The sequence below is a fragment of the Typopeltis vanoorti genome, chromosome 12 (genome assembly GCF_054136105.1).
Source record: "Typopeltis vanoorti isolate ZY-2024b chromosome 12, IOZ_Tvanoo_1.0, whole genome shotgun sequence".
NCBI lineage: Eukaryota > Metazoa > Arthropoda > Arachnida > Uropygi > Thelyphonidae > Typopeltis > Typopeltis vanoorti.
The window spans coordinates 58,787,489-58,809,375 of NC_143560.1; the positions used below are offsets into that span (position 1 = coordinate 58,787,489).

A 21,887-nucleotide genomic window follows, 5' to 3' on the forward strand; every position below is an offset into this window, starting at 1 on the left:
CTCAGCTTCCTGCTATTATAAATTGGTAACACACTTGCAATTCTCCCTCTCACAGTCGTCAGCTTCACTGTCTATAAGTAACACTTTTCAAATCCCATACAACCTCATTCACACTTCTCACGAATCATTTGTTTCTACTAGCACAGTGAAGTCTTCTACACTTCTTCTCTTCTCCACAGACCCAAAAATAGTTTTGACACCTGCTCAATTTTCATGTCTTTCACCACAGAGACCCATTCAGTAGTACACTACTTTCTTCTTTTGCACTGCAATCATTCATCTTTGACTCGTTTACCATTACCACCTTCCTTTTTTCGACATGTCCTATCTCACTCTGCATATGCATCAATTCATTCCTTAATCTTACCAGTTCTTTTCCTATCCTTTCACTTGTGTTCATACTAGCTTCTTTACCATTCTTCCTTTGTTCTGCAATTCCATTGTCTTTCACATTAAGTTTTAAAAGAGGTATACCATGAGTAGACATATCGATACAAAATTAATAACGGGAAAAACTCACGTACAAAGATTATTGAATAGTATAATTTTCACCTGTGTGTCACAGGCATCTTCAGTACATTAAGCTCAAATTAAACAATAACTGACAATTCCAAAAAGTGCTACCTAAGTAGCTGTTGTAAGATAAAGGTCAATAACTTTCCTAAAAAAAATAAATAAATAAATAAATAAAAAAAAAAAAAAATCAATACAATGAAAAGTTAGGAAAGATTAGCTGATTTGTAAAGTACTATCTCCCACAAAGGGGATAGACGTAAGCCATCGGATCTGTTTAAGTTAGGAGAATGAAGTAGAGTTTCACATGTTTCTTTATAAAGGTGTTCCATGAGAAACTGACTTTTGTGAAGAACTCTTGTCTTTCTCCAATGAACCTCTGTGTCTAGTGAAGATGGCATGTTCTGCATGTCCAGACTTTTCAGGTTTAAAGTATTCAATATAAGATCGGTGTTCTTCTAGCCAAATAGAGGCAGATCTTCCCGTTTGTCCGAAATAAGACAATTTGCAAGAGCACAGAATCTGGTAGACACCTGGATGATTAAGATGTGGAAGCTTGTCCTTAGGAGAAGTGAGAAAGGTGGAGATTTTTCTAAACAGTCAAAAGGCAACAAAAATATTCAGTGGTTTTAAAACTTTTGCTATACGTTCACTGATGCCTTGTACATAAGGGATAGTAATGCACGTTATTTCTTCTGTGTTTGAAGAGGAAGACTTATTAAAACTACTCAAAGTTCTTTTAATGAAGCAATTCTTATAACCATTAGATAGAAAGGAAGAATCATGGTTCATCGGACCCACTCCTTTTGTTCTTCAGACGATCTTTTACAGAAAGAACTACAATATATAACTTCTTCCTTTCTATCTAATGGTTATAAGAATTGCGTCATTAAAGGTGTCTACCAGATTCCGTGCTCTTGTGGATTATCTTATTTCGGACAAACAGGAAGATCTGCCTCTATTCGGCTAGAAGAACACCAATCTTATATTGAATACTTTAAACCTGAAAAGTCTGGACTTGCAGAACATGCCATCTTCACTAGACACAGAATTCATTGGAGAAAGACAAGAGTTCTTCACAAAAGTCAGTTTCTCATGGAACGCCTTTATAAAGAAACATGTGAAACTACTTCATTCTCCTAACTTAAACAGATCCGACGGCTTACATCGGATGGAGTACTTGACAAATCAGCTAACTTTTTTAACTTTTTATTGTATTAATTTTTTTATTTTATTTTATTATTTTTATTTATTTATTTATTTATTTTTTTTTTAGGAAAGTTATTGACCTTTATAGTTATCTTACACCAGTTACTTAGGTGGCGCTTTTTGGAATTGTCAGTTATTGTTTAATTTGAGCTTAATGTACTGAAGACGCCTGTGACACACTGGCAAAAATTATGCTATTAAATACTCTTTGTACGTTAGTTTTTTCCATTATTAATTTTGTATCGGTCTTTCACATTGTCCTCTGTCTCACCTCCATTGTACCACATTTGCTATTCCTGACTTTTGCATGTTTACTGCTTATGTCATTCACATTTCATTGCTTCTTTAACCAGATCATTTGCTTGCTTTTCATAACTTTTTGACTGCTCTCTGACATTATTTCTCTATTTGCTATTAGTCAAGCACTTATTCTTCTTGTTACATTTTTGTTTACCCTCAGTCACCAATACATCATCTCCCAACAACTCTGCATTCAAATTGCAATTTGCCACACACTGTCCTGAATCATCAGCTTTAAAAATTACAGCTTATCCCCATAATTTGATGAATATATGTAGTACTCCACACATTTCACAAAACGACTAAAATCTAAATTTAATTTTGGTCGGTGAATTTAGAGTTCCTGTAAAATTGGTGATTTTTATTGTCTTTTTTTCCTTAGAAAATTAGTGTTATAATTGATTAGTGTAAATTTTACATTTTTATTAAGATATTTCAACAATAAGTGTAAATTAAAAATGGCACCAAAAATGCAAGAAAAGTAATGCTAAAAAGAGCAACACAGATGAGAACAAGACTAGTGAGGTTATTGAAGTTGTGGAGGAGGTTAATAAAAATAAATTAACCTCCAAAATAGCAAAATTGAACCAGATCATCAGAGAAATTATGCAGGAATTACAAAAAGTTGAGAGGCATTTAAATGAGCATAGGGAGAAAATGAAAATTAAGCAGCAAAATAAGAAACAACAAACCACAAAAACAGGTAATTCAGGAAGTAATGGAAATCAGGTAAGTGACATTGTTAGTAAAAAGAAAGAAGTTATTCAGTATGGTGACTCTATAATAAAACATGTTATTGATGAGTGAGTTATAACTTAGAGCGAGTTTTCTCAGATCGAAAATTAAGAATATAAAGAAAACATTTCAAAAACAGAAAAGAATAGTAAATGAGATCATAATTGTAGTAGGTACTGATGACTCAACTAGCGATAAGTTCAGTATGAGAGAGGACATGAAAGAGTTGGTGGAAGAGGCGAGAGTGAAGAGTGAGAAAGTGAAAATTATTATTATTATTATTGTTCCGGGAAACTCCAAGGAGTCGACAGACTCATCGAGGGAGGCCCTAACATCATGTCAAGAACAACTATTCAACATTCACACAGTATCTATCATACCTTGCCTTGAACTCATTCACGGTTGTAGCACCCACAACAGACTCTGGAAGCTTATTCCACTCATTTACCACTCTCCAAGTAAAGAACCTAGCTCTAACACCCTTGTCAACCACGCTCTTGCCCAGCTTCCATGCATGGCCCCTAGTCCTCCCACCACCAGTCATATTTCCAAAAATATCTTCTGGATCAATCTTATAAAACCCCTTCAGTAATTTGAATGTCTCAATCATATCACCCCTCCTTCGTCTATCGTCCAATTTCTGCAACCCACAAATCTTCAACCTATTATCATAAAGTTCATTCCACAGACCTGCTATCATCTTGGTCACTCGTCTCTGGACCCTCTCCACTTCCTCCCCATCACGAAGAAACCCTGGTGCCCATAACTGGGCACAGAAGTCCAGATGGGGTCTTATCAAGGCTCGATACAGAGGAACAACAACTTGTTCGTCTCTGCATGTTAAAGTATTTTTCAGAAGCCAAGTGATTTGGTGAGCTGTTTTAGTTACTTTTGCAATGTGCCCCCTAAACTTCAACTCCCTATCCACCAACACTCCCAAATCCCTGGCCTCATCAATCTCCTGGAGTATGGTTCCACCAATGCGATATACTGCTGCTATTCTTTTCACCCCAAAGTGCATAACCTTACACTTTGCCACATTAAATTGACATCCATTTTTCCTATCCCAGTCCTCCAAACTATCCAAATCATCCTGTAAAATTTTGACATCCTGTGCACTCACAATTGCTCTACCCAACTTTGCATCATCAGCAAATAAGTGAACACTTCCTCTCAGATCCTTTCCAATATCATTGATGAACAAATTGAAAAGCAGTGGTCCAAGAACAGAGCCCTGTAGCACTCCACTAGTCACAAGACGTCTTTTAGACTCCACTCCTGAATAAACCACTCTTTGATATCTCTCCTTCAACCAGCCTCCTATCCATCTCACCAACCCTATATCTATCCCCATCTGCTCCAGTTTACTGATTAGGATTCCATGTGGTATCCTATCAAAGGCCTTGGCAAGGTCCAGTAGTATCACTGTGAACCCATTACCCCTATCCAGTTGAGCCGTCACTGTGTTATAAAACATGAGCAAGTTACTGAGGCATGATCTACACTTCACAAAACCATGTTGTCCCCATACAGTATTCCATTTTCATCTATCCAATTCTGTATTCTTTTCTTGACTAATTTCTCTAAGATCTTGACAATGATTCCTGATATGCTAATCGGTCGGTAATTTACAACAGCAGTCTTGGAACCACCTTTATACAGTGGAACTATTTTCCCCTCTTTCCACCCGCTCGGGACTAACCCAGACCCGAGACTCAAATTAAACAAAATGGTCAAGGGTACTGACAATTCTTTAGCTGCTTCTCGTACAACACGAGCTGGTATACCATCCAATCCCACAGATGTATTGACATTGAGGTTATGCAATAGACTACTCACCTCCACTTCATTAACCACAATTCCCGTATAATCTACTGGTTTATTCGTTTCTGCAATGTCACCACCTGGATGATATACTCTTGCAAAGTGCTCACTCAGTAACTCAACTATCTCAACTGATTCAGTTACCTCCCTACCATCGGCATTCTTTAAAATCAATCTGCCATGTACATTTTTCCTTTTACTTGCTACATATCTAAAAAACTGTTTAGGATTCTCTTTAGCCTGCATGGCCAATGTTCTTTCGTAATCCTTTTTTGCTTTTCTTACCACACTCGTCACCCTTCTGGCCTGCGCTTTATACCGTTCATGTGCCTGCCGGTCACCCTTCTCCTTAAATTCCCTCCATAGTTGTTTCTTTTTTTGCAGCTCAAGCTTAATGGTGTTATTCATCCATTTAACCCCTACTTGATTTATTATTCGGACTCTAGGTATACAGTCAGCCATTGCTTCATGCAAGCACTTCTTAACTACCTCCCATGCACTATCAACTTCTAGTCCTTGCAGTTGTACATGCCATGGCACTGAACCAATCAAACTCCTAAGCTTATCATACTTTCCAGCCCGATAATTCCACATGTACCCTGTCTTAATTGAAAATTCCACACCTTTAGCCACCTCCCAAGTTAAGACCCTATGATCACTCTCACCGATTGGTGGCAATGTGGTCATATTTGTTACAGCCAAATCCTCAGATGTAATTACTAGGTCAAGCACTCTCTGACCCCTAGTATTTTCCATTACATGCTGTCGCAGATAGTTATCCCTTAATAACCGCATAAAATCCAGTTCCTTCCTTCCGTGTGTCCTCTCTTCACTCCAATCAATGCGACCATAGTTGAAATCTCCCATAATAATCACCCTCCTTCCACTCATTTCTTCTATTTGCTTGTGCATACTGTCACCACCATTCTCTTCCATCACCTGGTCTATAGCAGCACCCAATTGTATATTTAGTTCTGCTAGCCACAATATCACGCCAAATGGCCTCAAATGTGCTCTTTTTTCTATCCTGCAATTCAACTTCTATTCTCCTTGGCTGAAGCTCATCAGCTATCATCAACAATACTCCTCCCTCCATTTTATTCTCTCTGTCATTCATGAACACAGTATACCCATCACATTCAATCCCACTAGTTATATCAGCTACAGTCAGCCATGTTTCACTAATACCTATAACCTGTGGTCTGGAAGTGCCGACCATGGCCCAAAACTCTTCCTTCTTGTTCCTAATACTCCTAGTATTAGTGTACATGAATTTAAGACCCCCATTAGCCCCAACCCTACCTTGATGCCTTATATTAACTATCCCACTCAGATTTGTTGTCCTTATTTGCTCTGGCATATTATATTCATTCTTACATTCAACTGCCTCCATAAGGACTGTATATCTACTCCCCCCCCCCCATTAACAAATCTAGTTTCCCTGAATTTGCACATCCACTACATTCAGCAACACTTTCTCAAGTCTTCTTACACCGTAACCATTCAAATGCAAGCCATCCATCTTATATAGATCCTTTCGCCCATCAAACTCACTCCACACATCCACAAATTCCACACCACTCGTCATACATAACCCACGCATAAAGTCATTCGCAATTATGGCCCTCCTTTTAAACATTTCACTGTCATACCGTGGCAAAAGACTAATCATTCTAACTCTCTCACTCTTTTCTTTTGCTACCTCAAACAATTCATTCAGGTCTTCTATCATTTCCATTTTATCTCCTTTCAAATCATTCGTACCTGCCACAACAATCATTTCTTTCACCCTTTCCTTTTGCTCTCTAATAGACTCAGTTACGTCCTTTATGGTCGCACCAGGTTGGTACGATTTTGTCAAATCCTCTACTAACACACCTCGTACTAACGAGTCTCCATACAGCACTCTATCCTTCATTTTGTTCATGTTCACATTCATATGTCTATTTTTCCTGTCATACCTTTTATTATTGGTTGGTTCATTCAGTCTACTTTTGGTCATGCACTCTAGCTGCTGTTTTGCTCTTTCTATCGCACTATTCAACAACGCGATCTCACTCAATGCATCTATCTCATCTTTTTTATTCTCTGAGAAACCATTTATACTATCATTCACACTTTCTACATTCACACTCTCACAATTTTCATGTACAACCTTGCCGTTTCTTGTCATATCCCTATTTCCTTCATTCTGAAGGTTGACAAAAATATCACACTCACGATCCGAAATACACTTCAATTCCTCATTCTCCCTACATTTTCTACACACATTCAATCCTTTATTATCATCTAACCACACTCCGACCGCACTCCGCAAAGCGTACATTTCACAGCTAGTACATTGACTCATTTCTTTTATACTACCGTTCTTTGATAAGGATGGCGAACCTTCATTACTGGCCGCCATTTTCCTTCGCACAGGTGCCATACTTATTTGCAACGTGTTTTGTCAAATTATACGTTATAACACACCAAAAACAGACGCACTAAAATACGCAAGGCAAACAAAACAAAACTACCCAATATTAAGTAATTTGTATCGATAACTGAAAATGATACTTATCTTATCTGGAGCTTGCACGCACACTACACATTACGAATTCATCTAGCAGCGACTTCCCGACATAGATTATGTTATAAAACACTTTAGTACACTAACGACGCTAATAAAGCTCCAATAATATACCAAAATTACACACTTAAGTCCATTACATTGAATCCAAAACATCAATAAATCAACAAAAATCACAAATCTCTCAGGAGCTCTCCGATAGCACGTCCGTTCACCAGCTAGCCTCGACACCAATTCTATCAGTATTTTAGTAAAATCATCAGTATTTTAGCTCGATATGATAAAAATGAATTAAGAAGAAGTGCTATAATGGCAAACAATTCAATACATAGGCTGTATAGAAGGAATGAATGAGAGTTTTTGTGTTGAGGAAAGATTGAATAAGAGGGATGGCCTATACTTGAATGCATTTGGTATCAGGAGTCTAGAAAGCTAATAACTGGTATGAGACCTAACACAGAGTCAGGGAAACTAAATTATAAAGGGAAGAATGGTGAGAATGTGAGTGTAAGAGCAACAATGTTATATAACAGTGGTAATGATGGGAATGGGCTTTGTCATGAAAATGTTGATGAGGAGAGAACGATTTCAACTTTGTGTTAGTCCGGTTCAGACCCATCAAAAGTGTGCAAAGATGTCTACTTGTGTAAGGCACTAGAGAATAGAAATCTGCAAGTTGTCCAACTGTGTCATGCAGACTGCAGACAAGAGTATACAAAAGAACATGCAGGTAGATTATTATTTCTGTACAAGAATGCTAGGAGTATCAGAAAAGGATAATCATAATGGAAGCCTTTAATTATCCAAGTATTGATTGGGTAGCAGTAGAATCTCATGAAAAAAATGAAAATGCATTTATTGAGCTGTTGTGGGACAACTTCCTCAAACAGCATATGACAGAAGGAAGTCGAAGTCAAAGAGTGTTAGATTTGATTATAGTGTCAGAGGGTGTTTCAGTTAAAAATGTAACTATCCTGCCTCCAGTTGGTGACAGTGATCATGCAGTACTCACTTGGGAAGTGATTAAGTTTATGAATGCTCCATTCAGAAAAGGTGATGAACTACAGAGCAGGAAATTATGACCAACTGAGGAGTATACTGAGTTCAGTGGAATGGGATCAGTTGCTGGATGGGAAGAATATCGACAGTGCATAGGAGGCACGTAAACAATACTTAAATGATGCAATATCAGAGTGTGTCCTGAGAGTTCAAAGAATAAATAGGATAGGAGTCAAATGGATGTGATTTTGTTAAGCAAGAGATAATTTTAATTTTATTAAACAAGTAAGAAAAGGATGTGGTGGAAGGAATACTGTGTGCACAAGAATGATGTGCATTATGAAAATTATAAGCAGCAGGCTAGAATAGTCACAACTGTTGTACAGAAAGCAAAGGCTGAGTATGAAAATTAACTGGTTCTGCATGCTAAAGACAACCCACAAGAGTTCTATTGATATGCTGCAAGTAAAAGAAAGAATGAATATGAAGGAATAACTCTTCTAAATGCAGATGGAGGTTATAGATGCAGAAGAGGTTGTTCAATTTATGAGTGCACATTTTGTTAAAAGATATCAAACTGGTGTATGTGACATTGAGCTCACTGCTACCTCTTCACTGAATGAAGAAATTCAGGTGTATGAGGATGAGGTATTAGAGCTGTTGCATAAACTGAATAAGAATTCAGCAATGGGGACTGATGGGATATCAGCATGTCTGCTGAGTGTTCAGCTGGCTATTCCTTCGACCATGCTGTTTAATACGAGTCTCAGAACAGGTAAGATTCCACAGGAATGGAAAGAATGTATGGTAATTCCATTGCATAAGGGTGCTGCAAAGACTAATGTATTCAACTATTGACCAATTAGTATCTCAGGAATAGTGTGAAGATTTTGGAAAAATTGGTTACAGCACGCATTCAGAAATGGGTTGACAGTGAATTTCTACTTTGCAATGAACAACATGGGTTTGCTAAGGGAAGGTCATATTTTAGCAACTTGCTCACATTCTATAACAATGTTACCATAGGATTATGCTAGACCAGGGGAATGGATACACCATGATACTTTTGGATTTTGCTAAGGCTTTTGACAGAATACAGCATGATACTGTTGCATAAACTGGAGAAAATGGATTTGGATTATAGAATATTAGCATGGATAAGAGGATGGCTAACTGACAGATATCAAAAAGTGGTATATGGGGGATTTGAGTCTACAAGATTAAAGGTAACAAGTGGTGTACCACAAGAATCAGTGCTTGGTTCACTGTTACTCAATCTGTACATTAATGATATTGGGAAGCAGCATTCCTGATTACCCTACCTATCAGGAATGTTGCTGATATGCAGTACTTGCAGAATGATTTGAATAGGCTGGAATTGTGGTCATGGGAAAATGGATGTCAGTTCAATGTCAGTAAATGTAAAGTCATGCACTTTGGCATGATTAGTTATCCAATGTCATATTATATTGGTGGGATTATGCTTGAAGAAAGTATTAGGCTAGGGATCTTGGAGTATTAGTAGATAGGAATTTGAAGTACATGGTCATGTAGCAAAGATTATAAATACAACTGAAAAGATAACTGCAATGTTGAAACAATCTTTGACACGAAAAGATAAGGATGCCATTTTGCCTTAAACTGGACTTTTGTGTGCAGGTTTGGTCTCCTGGATTCCATTGTGATTCTGATATATTGGAGAGAGTGCAAAGGAGAGTGTTAAAAATGATATCTGGATTATGGAATACTGATTATGAAGACAGATTGAGAATTTGTAGACTGCAGACACTAGCAAACAGGAGAAAGTGGAGTGATATGATTGAGACTTACAAACTTCTGAAATCACACAGGATATCAGTTGATGGAATTTTTCAATTTATTGAGGGTGGAGAAAGGCCAAGAGTGCATCCTTGGAAGCTGAAAATGAATGCCGCTAATTGGGGGGGGGGGGGGGGGGCTAGATTTTTCTCTCATAAGGGTGGTGCATGATTTTAATGGATTGTCATTGGATGTTGTGAGTGCAAACAGTACCAAATTCAAGAATAAGTATGATAGCTGGTGCATGTAGTATGTGGCCTCTGACTCCCTCGAGTTTGCTCTTAATAATAATAATTCATTAATAGACATAGCAGCCATCATCATGCCTTTGATGCCAGTCAGTATATGCCACTCTGTGTTTGTAAAAGATTACAAACACAAAACTGAAACAAACGAGCACACGCAATACAAACACTACAAAAGCACACAATCCACAGCAACTCTCACATATAAAAAGTAATAGTTAATTAACAAAAATCTTATCTGAACCTGCGGTGTTCTTAATCACAACTTCATGCAGCAGCATTGTGGCCTAATCAGTAATTAGAACCTGCCTTCTTTCAGGCAGGTTCTAATTTGTGGCCTGTTTATATATGGTAATTCTGATTCTGAATTACGCTACGTCTAGACTCACATTTCACCATACAGGCGTTCAAAACTGAAATCCTACGATATAGGTTGGTTAATCCATATTTCAGGTGTCTTATGTGTGTGTGTGTGTGTTCACATGTCCAGTTTGCCTGTTCTGAGGGATGAGAACAGGCAAACTCAGGTGAAAAAAATATTTTTTTTTCATCTGAGTTTCCAGGTGAAAAAAAAAACCCTCTATCTCTGTATATGGTGATACAGATTACAATAAAAACAATTGCCCTTCAATAATATTAAAGGAGCAATATGATGCTCCTAAGTCAGTTAAACTGTGTGTGTGTGTGTGTGTGTGTGTGTGTGTGTGTGTGTGTGTGTGTGTGTGTGTGTGTGTGAGAGAGAGAGAGAGAGAGAGAGAAATGGCTGCAAGAAAGGAACTGATAGAGTTTAAAGGAGGTGTGATAGGATGCCATGTTGCAGGCCTATCTGTTTGGCAAATTGTTCACAAATTGTACCATCCCAGGTCAACAATTAGATACCAAACTGAGATGGAAGTACAGGGAGTCAATTGCAAGTGCTACCAGCAGTGAACAACCCACTACACTCCTCGAATGTGACTGTAGGGTGCTACAAAGATATGTAAAAACTGCCATTTGTCAGTTGCCATGGTGAATGCAAATATGTAGTCCTTAATGAGTGTTAACTTTGTTTCCTTTGCTGTTGCAATTTTTTCAGTTCTTAAATTTAAATTTCAAGTGGACGGTGTGAGAGAGAATATGTAATCTCTTACAATTTTTTTAATGTAAATAATTATGTTAGTATAGTTATTCAACTAGACATTGCTTCTCTTATATTACAATTTCTCTTATCTTGTTTTAGAGATAAAGATAAGTGAATGTAATATTACAATTTCTCTTATCTTATTTTAGAGATAAAGATAAGTGAATGTGATATATGAGTTTCAGTAATGTGGGTAAAACTAGTAATTGTTTTCAAGATAGATAAATATATTGAAGGGAAGCCAGAGATACTTAAATGATACTCGTATTATGAACCTAACTCATAATCTATATTACTTGGGAAGGGGAGTAATTTTATATAGGTGCAGATAAACACAGATTAGTAGTCATCACAAAATGGTTTACTGATGAGACTTAAATTTAACAAGTGGTTAGTATAGCTTCCTGCAATAACTCTTGAGAACTTCATAGAATTCTCTGAATAATGATAAATAATCTATTACTAGATTTTTTTTTTCACTTGCTTATAAATTAAATTAAAAATGCCCAAAAATTATATTATTTTTTAATCCTTTATTATTATTATGTCACAACTCCAGGTAGTCCAAGAACTCATTACAGGAGGGCACTCTACTCTACTTTACTAAATACACCTACCATTCTCCACACTGCTACTGAATTCTCCTACTATGACACTACTACCATCAACAACAATATTTTTGGCTGTAAATTGCTTGTGTTCTGAAGGCTGGTTTGTCGGTATGTAGGATGAAAAACCAAAGTTTCTAGAATTAAAAACCTTGCTACCTCCATATGAGACTGGCTAACTCTCCTTCAATTGAAAAAGCCCATATAAAGATTCCCCTCATCATGATGAGAATCGAACTCAGGTATTTTCCAATCGAAGGGCGCAATGTTCTGCTGTTCTTCCAATTGCGCTACATAGGCACCTAGTAGTGATCCTTTAGGATCACTTTGTCCAAGTGTAAGCAAACAAAGTTTGCTCGTGAAGTATCTTCATGACTAGGCTACTTTTAATTTAAATTTAATTTATAACCCAAGTGAAAAAAAAAAAAAAACTTTTTACAACTTGCTCTAATTCAGAGTATTATAAAAACTTTTTCATTACTTGTATATGGGAAGTATATGATTTCTGCATTACTTCACTCTTGGTATCTTTTCCAAGTTTGGCACCCACTGATGACATTTAATAATGTTTGTCTTTGGACTGCTTCGTGAGGAGAAGAGTGGTTCTATTCAGTGTTGACAGGATTTTGCCTGTCACTGAGTGAAGCCCCTGTTGATTTTCTTGTCCTGGAATGATGATAAGTTTAGTATTGAGATTTACAATGATCTTGTAGATCACTCTAGAGTTTTTGGAGAGGTACCCCTCCCCCTCCCTCCTGTTAACAGTACTCGATAAATATCACTACCAGTCTGTGCAATGGTCCTTCCCATAATGCATAGCATTACGCACACCCAAAGGATGTATTGCTTTGCATTATAGGATGTGAAATCATTAGCCTCTGTATTCAAGTAGCCTAGTTGTGAAGATATTCATATGCAAACTTTATTTGCTTACATTTGAATAAAGGATTAAACAAGAATACAATTTATTGGCATTTTGAATTTAATTCTATTACTACTTATTTATTTGAAGATAGTACTGGTATGTATTTATACTTAATCCAGTTTTCTGGTTTTTAGTAAAAGTAGCCAAATAATATATAAATAATAAAATCATTGCTTTTAATATTTCAGAGTTTTGTGTAGTATCTAATATATTTTAACTAAAATATCAAAATCTTTAATATATATATATATATGCTTAGGGTTTAAAGGCATTGCTGGAGATCCAGGAATACCTGGAGCTCCTGGTTTACAAGGCAGACATGGAAGAAAAGGAATGAGAGGAGCTGATGGAATTCCAGGATCAAAAGGAACTAAAGGTTATACTGGATTTAGTTATCCTGGATCTAAGGGAGAACAAGGCAATTACGGATTAAGGGGAATACCAGGTATGGAATGACAGTTGTGTTTTCTCAGTAGGGTTAAAAACATTTTATTATACTGATATTATCCATACAATTGCTATATTTGAAAAACATAGTGTAGCTTATATATAATAATAGCATTTTGTTGGAACTTGTTTGTAGCTCACCTTAGAAATGCTCTCTCCCCTAAATTTTATTTCATCCCATGATATTTAGCTTCAGCAGTTAGCAAGAATTATTTGTGAAACATCTGCCATCTAAAAATATATAATGCAGAATATTAATAATCTATAAATTTTTAGCTTACCTAAATATTATTGACTCTTATTACAAGATAATAAATCTTGTAACTGAACTGAAAAGTACGGAATTATGGAGGACATGCGAACAGTCAAGAGTTGCTTGAAAGTAGTCAGTCTGCATTCCACTGTTAGAAGAATAAATCAGATGGAAGTTAAATGGATGAGCAAGTATAAAGCATTATTAACTAAGATGCTTAATATTTGATATTAAGCATATTTGATCCAGATGGGATCTTGCCCAGACCCTATAAAGAAATATAATAGCATGTTTATCTCATCAAGCTGTTCTCAGTAACCAAGTAATCCAATGGCTGTTTTAGCTGCTATTGGATAATATGCCCTATAAGCTTCAACTTCCTATCTGCTAATAACTCTAAATCCCTAACTTCATCTATTTCCTGAAGTACAGTTCCATCAGTGTGATACACAGATGGTAATCTTTTTCACCCCAGAATGCATAATCATGCACTCTGCCAGATTATCCATTCCCCTTTGTCCATACTACCAGTCTATTTAAATCATCCCACAAAATATTAACATAATCTTTATTGACTATTGCTCTACATAACTTCATCAACTGAATAGCTCCTCTCGGATCATTTCCAATATTGTTAATGCACAAATTAAATGGTGGCCCAAGAACAGATTCCTGTGGCATACCATTCAATACCGGTGTTCTACTGGACTCTACTCCTGAATAAACTACTGTCTGTATCTCTCCATCAACCACCCTCTTACCACCTTCAATAAGTTTGTATTCATTCCCATATACTGCAATTTATTGATTAGATTTCCATGCAGTATTCTCAAAAGACTTTGCAAAGGCCAGCAGTATCACTCTAAACCCATTACCTTTATACAAACCAAATATTGTATTATAAAAAATAAATTACTGAGGCATGACCTCAGTACCATTCACAAAACCATGTTCTCCCCCCCTCTCATATAGTAGCCTGTTCTTGTCTACTCAACCTGTATTTTGTTCTCAATAAACTTCTCCAATACCTTGACCATAACTCCTGAGATAGTGATCACGGTAATTTGCAACCTCAATCTTGTAGCCTTCTTGATGCAACGTAACTACAGGTAACTCTCTTTATATGTGAGGTTGCATTCTTGAGAATTGCCATGTATACCCAAAACACATAAAATGGGAGGCTTATAACATGGGATACAATAGAGGATACATTCCTAAACGAGCAAAACTCTGATCTTTCAAGATTAATTTAATAAAACATACATATTTTCATACCCATTAAGACATAAGTGTAGTAAATAAAATATTCAGTCCATATAAAACAAATAACTATTAAAGTGGTTCTTTATTTTCACAATTAATATATCATAACCACATCTTCTTTAGCTGGCATCCCAAAGTTGAAGGCTGCTTTTTTCAAGAATCTCTCAGTGGAAACCTGATTTGCAGTTTTCAACTTCTGACTGAAGACATCATTGTAGCATGTAAGGATATTTTCAGTCTCTTTTTTACTTTAAAACTCCTCATATGGTTGCAATCACATTCTTCAAAGAGAGCCATGGCACTGTCCATCAGCTTAAATGCTTGAGACATGACTTTTGTTGTGAGTTTTCAGACTTACCTCTGCAGGACTTGACTTAGATTTCTTACCAATGTGCTTTTCCATAGCTAGTAGATCTTCATTGCTGAGAGTGCAGAAGTTATTTACAGATAAAGATAATACCACATAGAGACCAATAAGGCAATAGGTACACAAAATGGACACTGAGCACAGTAGATGAAGATACAAAACAAGTTGCATGCACAGACATTTCCATAACCTTGGACAGAAAACAGTGATAGTCCTCATGTACTGAAATGAAACTGCATTTATGTAAAAAAAAAAAAAAAAAAAAAAAATGCAGATAACGAAATATGCATATAACAAGAGTTATCTGTATTTTCCCCTCTTTCCACCATTCCTTGAGACTAATCCAGAGTTGAGACCCAAACAATGTGATCAAAGGCACTGCTAATTCTCTAGCACCTTCTTATAAAACTCACACTGGTATCCCACATCCATATTCACATCAAGGTTATGTAATATCCTAAGCACCTCCAGTTCATCTACCTCTATTTCCACATCAACCCTTGCCTCTCTTGTTACTCCAGTTATCACCACTTAGGTGATGTACTCTTGCAAAGTGTTCGCTTAGTAATTCAACTATTTCATCTACTTTGGTTACCTCCCTACAATCGACATTCTTTAAAGTTATTATTCTATGCATACTGAAAAAACTCTTTGGGATTACCTTTGGTCCGTACTGTAATTTCCTCTCATAATCTGGTTTTAGCTTTTTCTATACTGGTTATCCTTGTAGCCTGTGCTTTGTACCTTTCTCATGAATTCCCTCCACTTTTTTTTTTTTTTTTTGTAGGTCCTGGTTAATAATTGTATTCATCAAATTAACTCCCACTTGTTTTACCCTCCTAATTTTATGTATGCAGTGAGCTATTAATTCCTTCAAACTCTCTTTAGCCATCTACCATGCACTATCAACATCCAGTCCTTGCCATTTCCCATGACATGGCATTGCTCCAAGCAATCCTCTAAGTTTGTATTATTTATGTTATTTGTTTTTATAAAGACTGTTTTTATAACATTTTTCTTCTCTTCTTCTTCTTTGTCAGTCTTGGTTGGTCCACTGTTGGATGAAGGCCTCCCCCTTTTTTGACCACTTCTTTCTATCTTCGGCAGCTTCTTCCAGTTCTTGTCAAAGTTCCTAAGGTCATCATTACATCTAGTCCTTAGCTTTTCTCTGTTTCTTCTTCCAGTTGGCATCCAGTTTGTAAGCTCCTTTTATACTACTGTATTTATTTATTTAATATTTGAAAAATCGTTTAGTACCTGGAAGGGAAATTATAAATTATTAATAACGCCTATATATTTCTATCACTGCAACATAAGCATTATTCGAGAGAACAAAAGGACTGGTTACAACATTCAAAATTTTAACACAAGAATGAGGCAAACAGCATGAGTATACTCCCATCGTATCAGTCCAAGTTCAGTGAATAGGAGAAAACAAGAATCAGGTTTCAGAGAATGGAGTATAGTTGTATAATTCAAAATTAATTTTAAAAAACATAACAGTAAAAATTAAATAAGAAAATTTGTGAAAAAATAAACAAATAAATAAGAAAAAATGTCAAAAATAAATTCTTTATGAACAATTTGTGATTACTTCTTAAACTTAGATAAGCATGCAGTCTGTTCAATTAAGATTAGGAACGATAACAAGGGTCTGTTTTATGGGCGTTACTGTTTAACTTATATATTAATGATATTGGTGAAGATTTGGATTGAGATATTCAGTTGTTTGCAGATGATGCAAAGTTGGGACGAACGATGAAGAGTAGAGAAGATGTTGTGGCCTTACAAGAAGACTTGAATAAATTGAGTGATTGGGCACAGGAATGGGGGATGTGAGTTCAATGTTGTAAAATGTAAGGTTTTAAAATTTGGGAAACAAAGATGGGATGCATAATTTACGCTTAGTGGGGATATATTGTTGGAGGTGGAGGAAATCTTGGGGTGATAGTGGATAAGGATCTGAAATTTAGGGGACACATTGCCAAAAATGTGAAGACAACACAAAGGCGTCTGTGAATGATGCGGAGGACACTAACTTGTAGAAGTAGGGAGATTCTTGTTCGATTGTATAAGGCTTTGATTAGGCCGCACATGGAGTACTGTGCCAGATTTGGTCACCTGGTTTTCAGAAGGATGAAGAGATGTTGGAAAGGGTTCAGAGGCAACTGACTTAGGTAGTTTCTAACCTCTGGAATGTCGAGCATGAGGAAAGATTGAGGAGAATGCAACTTGCAGAGTCTGGTGGACAGGAGGAAGAGGGGAGATATGATAGAGACCTACAAGTTAGTAAGGGGTTGTTATAGGATCAATGCTGGAGAGGTTCTACAGAAAATAGCGGGAGATCAGGGGAGAACCAGAGGTCATCCCTGGAAACTCTATAAAGAGGGTGTGAGTAGGGGAGTGCAAGGCAGGTTTTTACATGCAGAATTGTGAATGATTGGAATGCCTTGCCTGAGAGTGTCGTCTCTCCAGAGAATTTGAGTGTGTTTAAAGCATTGTATAATGAGCTGTATGATAAAAGGACCTCCCAGATGAGTCTTTGATTCCATGGGGTCTTGGGTAGTAATAATAATCATGCAACATCTTTGCCTGATCCCAGTGAACTCTGGGTGGTGGTGGTGATGAAAAGTAAGCTTGAACCTTGAGTCTCAAAATCTCATGCAATCTTGGTGTTCTTCAATTGTGATCATAACAGAATGGCTAGTCTGCCCAAAAAAATAGCAAAAGTAGACCTGAACAAGATACTTGATAAACACCGGTAAGGATAATGGAGGAAATTTATGTTTAGTAGATGGTAGAAAAGAAGACAACTTTTGTGTTGGTTTGAAAGTAGTGTGCAGACTATATTTAAGGACAACCCTTGGTATTTGTTCTGAAGTCTAGGATACAGAAATCCTCCTAACAGCAGGTTGTAGAGACCAAAGAAAGATAATTATCAGTTATTTTCTGGAAGGTGGTTCCTTTATATCCATTAGATGACAACAATATTCTTATTTTATTTAATTCTTCTAATAGAAGGGAGTCTGAAGAACAAATTATGCATGCTGTATGTACTCTGGACTACCAAAGGGCTGTATATAGCCACTTGCAGTCAAGTTATCCCCTCCTTCCAGCAATACAGTCTGTTTCCACAAATGGGGCCCTAGCAAACCTTTTGCTGCTGCAAATGAATATCTTCCGTAGTTGAAGGAAATGTCAACTAGACCTCTATGTGGTAGATGTCTTTCATCACTCAGTGAAATACCACCACCTTCTTGCTTATTAGAGACCTGAAGAAGCTGCAGCCATGTTTGGTCGTTCCAGCAAGGGTTCTAGTTTTTGCCCCCCCCCCCCTCTTCCCACATGAAGTGAGTGATATCTTCAATAACATATCAATCTCACTGTAGGGGCTTGGACCCTCTCCTGTTTGAGGGTGCAGCAGCAAAATGGTTCTGCAGGCCAGCCATTGGTTAGTACACAGGACTGAACCAGTTAGTAGCAACTCTGGAAGCTGTCCTGATCAGCTATCATTAAATCCTGCAACCATGTAATGGACAGGAGACAGAGTTCTCTCTGTCTGGCCAGTATGTTTGTGAGTCTTTAACCCTCACTGCATATCCTGCTTCCTCACCAACTATAATGGATCACAACTCACAGAAATGTGATTTTACTGTGAATCTCAAAAATTCTCCTACGAAAAATAGAAAAAAAAACATTCAAAAAAATCCATCCAAAAATCATAAAAATAGAAATCCAACCAAACAACCCACCAAAATTAATTTTTACCAAAAAAAAAGTTTTCACATCCATGGCCTAAGCACCAATATAAACTATGTGCACCACCACCACCTATAGTCATCTATACCAGACTTATTATTTCTATCAGAACCCCAACTGGCAACCTTTACTGCTCAAATTTACACAGCTCTTTCTGCCACAAGGATGACACTTCTGCATTCATCACAACTGACATACCATGACAAGAGACTGCAAATCCTTGAATCCCCACTGTTTGATCTGCTCCAGCTCAAAATTTCTCTACTAAATCAACCTTCCCTTTTCACATGTACTCTCTATTGCTCTCCAAACTCTATCAAACACTCTGACCTCTTCAACTATCTCTCTCTAAAGCTTGACTTTCTGCAGTTGAAATACTCCAATCATGAGGTTATATTTCTTGGGGACTTCAATGTCCACAATTCATATCGACTCCCCTTCTCCAGTTTCACCGATCAAGAAGGCAGGAATGCTGAAGTGTTTGCTATCAGCAATGACCTACCTCAGATCATCAATCTTCCCACCAGAATACCAGACAATCCCCTCCAATTTGCCAACACACTTGACCTCTTCCTAACAAGCTCCCCTTCCAAGTATACTGTGGTTGTCAGTTCTCCTCTTGGCAACTTGGATCACAACCTCATACAAGATATGTCTCTTTTTTTCACTGAAAAGCCTTCACCCACCAGCTCACAGTCTTGTGTCCTTTGGCACTACAGTGGTGTGAACTGGGAAGATCTCTGTGACTTCTATATTCCTCCTTCCATGGTTCAACTACTGCTTCAGTTCTGAGCCGAACAACTGCTCAGATTGAATAACAGAAATCACCTCACAGGAATGAAGGCTTTCATCCCTTATTCCACTCCAAATTCTCAGTCACCATCCAAGCCTTGGTTTTCAAAAAAAGTATGCTAATATTGTAAAGGGAAAAACCTCTGCTTACCACAAACGGCTCAAGATGAAATCTCCATCTGCCCACTCTGGAGCTCATAACAGTTGTAAAAGAATCATCATGAAGTCCAAGTCAGACCTTGGAAGGGCCAAATGCCGCAAACTTGCTTCCTTCCCAGATGGCAGTCAATCCTTCTCATCTCTTGCCAAGGCCATTGGACGCACTTCTTCTCACCTAGGTTTCTACCATCTCACATCTGGATGGTAATGTAGTTACCTTAACTAAAGACAAGGCCAACTTACTGGCATCACTCTTTTCTTCCAATTCCTGCATTAATGATCTGGGCAAAGTCCTTTCCATTCCACAAGAACGGCTACCTTCATGTCTCCCATAATCCTCTGACAAAGAAAAATCCAGAGAATCCTTAATAAATAACCTGAACACAAGACATCTGGTACTGATGATCTCTCACCAACTGTGTTAAAAAATTGTGCCTCAGAACTAATACCTATCCTGTATAACCTTTTAAATCTGTCCTATTCAACTGGCATCTACTCCACAACATGGAAACATGTCAACATTCAGCCATCCCAAAGAAAGGTGATAAATTCAACCAATGAACTGCCATCCAATTGCTCTCAATTCTGTTCTCTCTCTCTTTCTGAAATTATGGAGAATGTCATCAACACCAACTCTTGACACTTAGAGACACACCAACTAATCAGTGGCCAGCAGTATGGATTCTGCGACTCGCGATCTACAGCTGATCATCTTGCTTTCACCACCCATCTCTGGACTCAGTCCATGGAGAAATCTGGAGAAACTCATGTGGTTGCCTTCAACATTTCAAAAAGCATTTGATTGGGTTTGGCACAGGGATCTACTTAATAAATTGCCATCCTATGGTCTACCTTCCTCACTCTGCAACTGGATCACTAACTTTCTGACTGGTCACTCACTACATGTCATAGTGGATGGTTTACTCTCCTCAGATTTACCCACCAATGTAGGAGTACCACAGGGTTCTGGTTTTTTTTTCACCCACTCTCTTCCTCTTGTATATAAATGACTTACTTTCACGGACTTCCGATCCTATCCATAGCTTTGCCAATGACAGTACACTCCATTCTTCATTTTCATTTGACAAACCTTATAGTACTCAAATATTATAATCCCAAAGATCTACCATGATCAATGACCTAGATCTCCTAGCTATATCCCAGTGGGGGTAAGGACAACCTTGTAAACTTCAATGTCATCAAAACTCAGTTCTGTCTGATCTCTTGCAAGAAAGAGCTTGCAATCCCCCCCCCCATACCTTCAGTAATATTGAGATATCCAAATACAATCAGATTTCTCTTCTTGGACTGACCTGCACTTCCAATCTTTCCTGTCACAACCACATTTCAACTATAGCTTCCGCAGGCTACCAAAAAACTTGGTGTAATTTTTTGCACAAGACACTACATCACACCTGCTAACTCTATACAAAGCCCAAAACCATGGAATATTGCTCCCATATTTGGTGTTGTGCACCAAAATCCTCTCTCTCAGATGTTTAGTTTCTGCTTTGTGCATCTTCTACAGATATTTTCATGGAGTGCTCTGCTGAATTGGTCACTATTATTCCTCCACTCTCCTCCAAAATCATTAAAACAACAGCCACCTACTAAACCAACACCCTTTTACAGTATATCTTGAAACCCACCGAACCAACTTCTCTGCCTCCTCTTTCATTCCATCTACTTCTGTTCTTCTGGCACATCTTCAAGCTTCCTAATAAGCTCATTATAAACACTTGCCTTGCAGCTACATATATACCTAGTGGTGGGATTCAGTCGGTTCGGCAGAACCGATACCTAATTTTTTGTTGAATTCGGCGAACTGGTTGTTAAAATGGCACTTGTAATCAGGGTTCTCTTTTAAGTGGGCCACATTGGGCAGCCTTGGCAGCTGCCCAATGTGGAAATCACTAATTTACATTTCTTACTCTTTTTTAACGTTCATCTGCGCAACAACGTATTCTAAGCGCCAGTAG

The 21,887-nt window shown here is 37.5% G+C and overlaps 1 protein-coding gene across 1 annotated transcript in view; it reads left to right on the forward strand.

Annotated features, from left to right (window-relative positions):
* The window catches only part of LOC150100817 (uncharacterized), a 975,156-nt gene that overhangs the window by 802,344 nt on the left and 150,925 nt on the right, over nucleotides 1–21,887 (forward strand). The window contains exon 34 of the mRNA XM_090401910.1: nucleotides 13,128–13,313. Within this exon, the coding sequence (XP_090258036.1) occupies nucleotides 13,128–13,313 (186 nt within the window). The remainder of the gene's footprint in view (nucleotides 1–13,127; nucleotides 13,314–21,887) is intronic.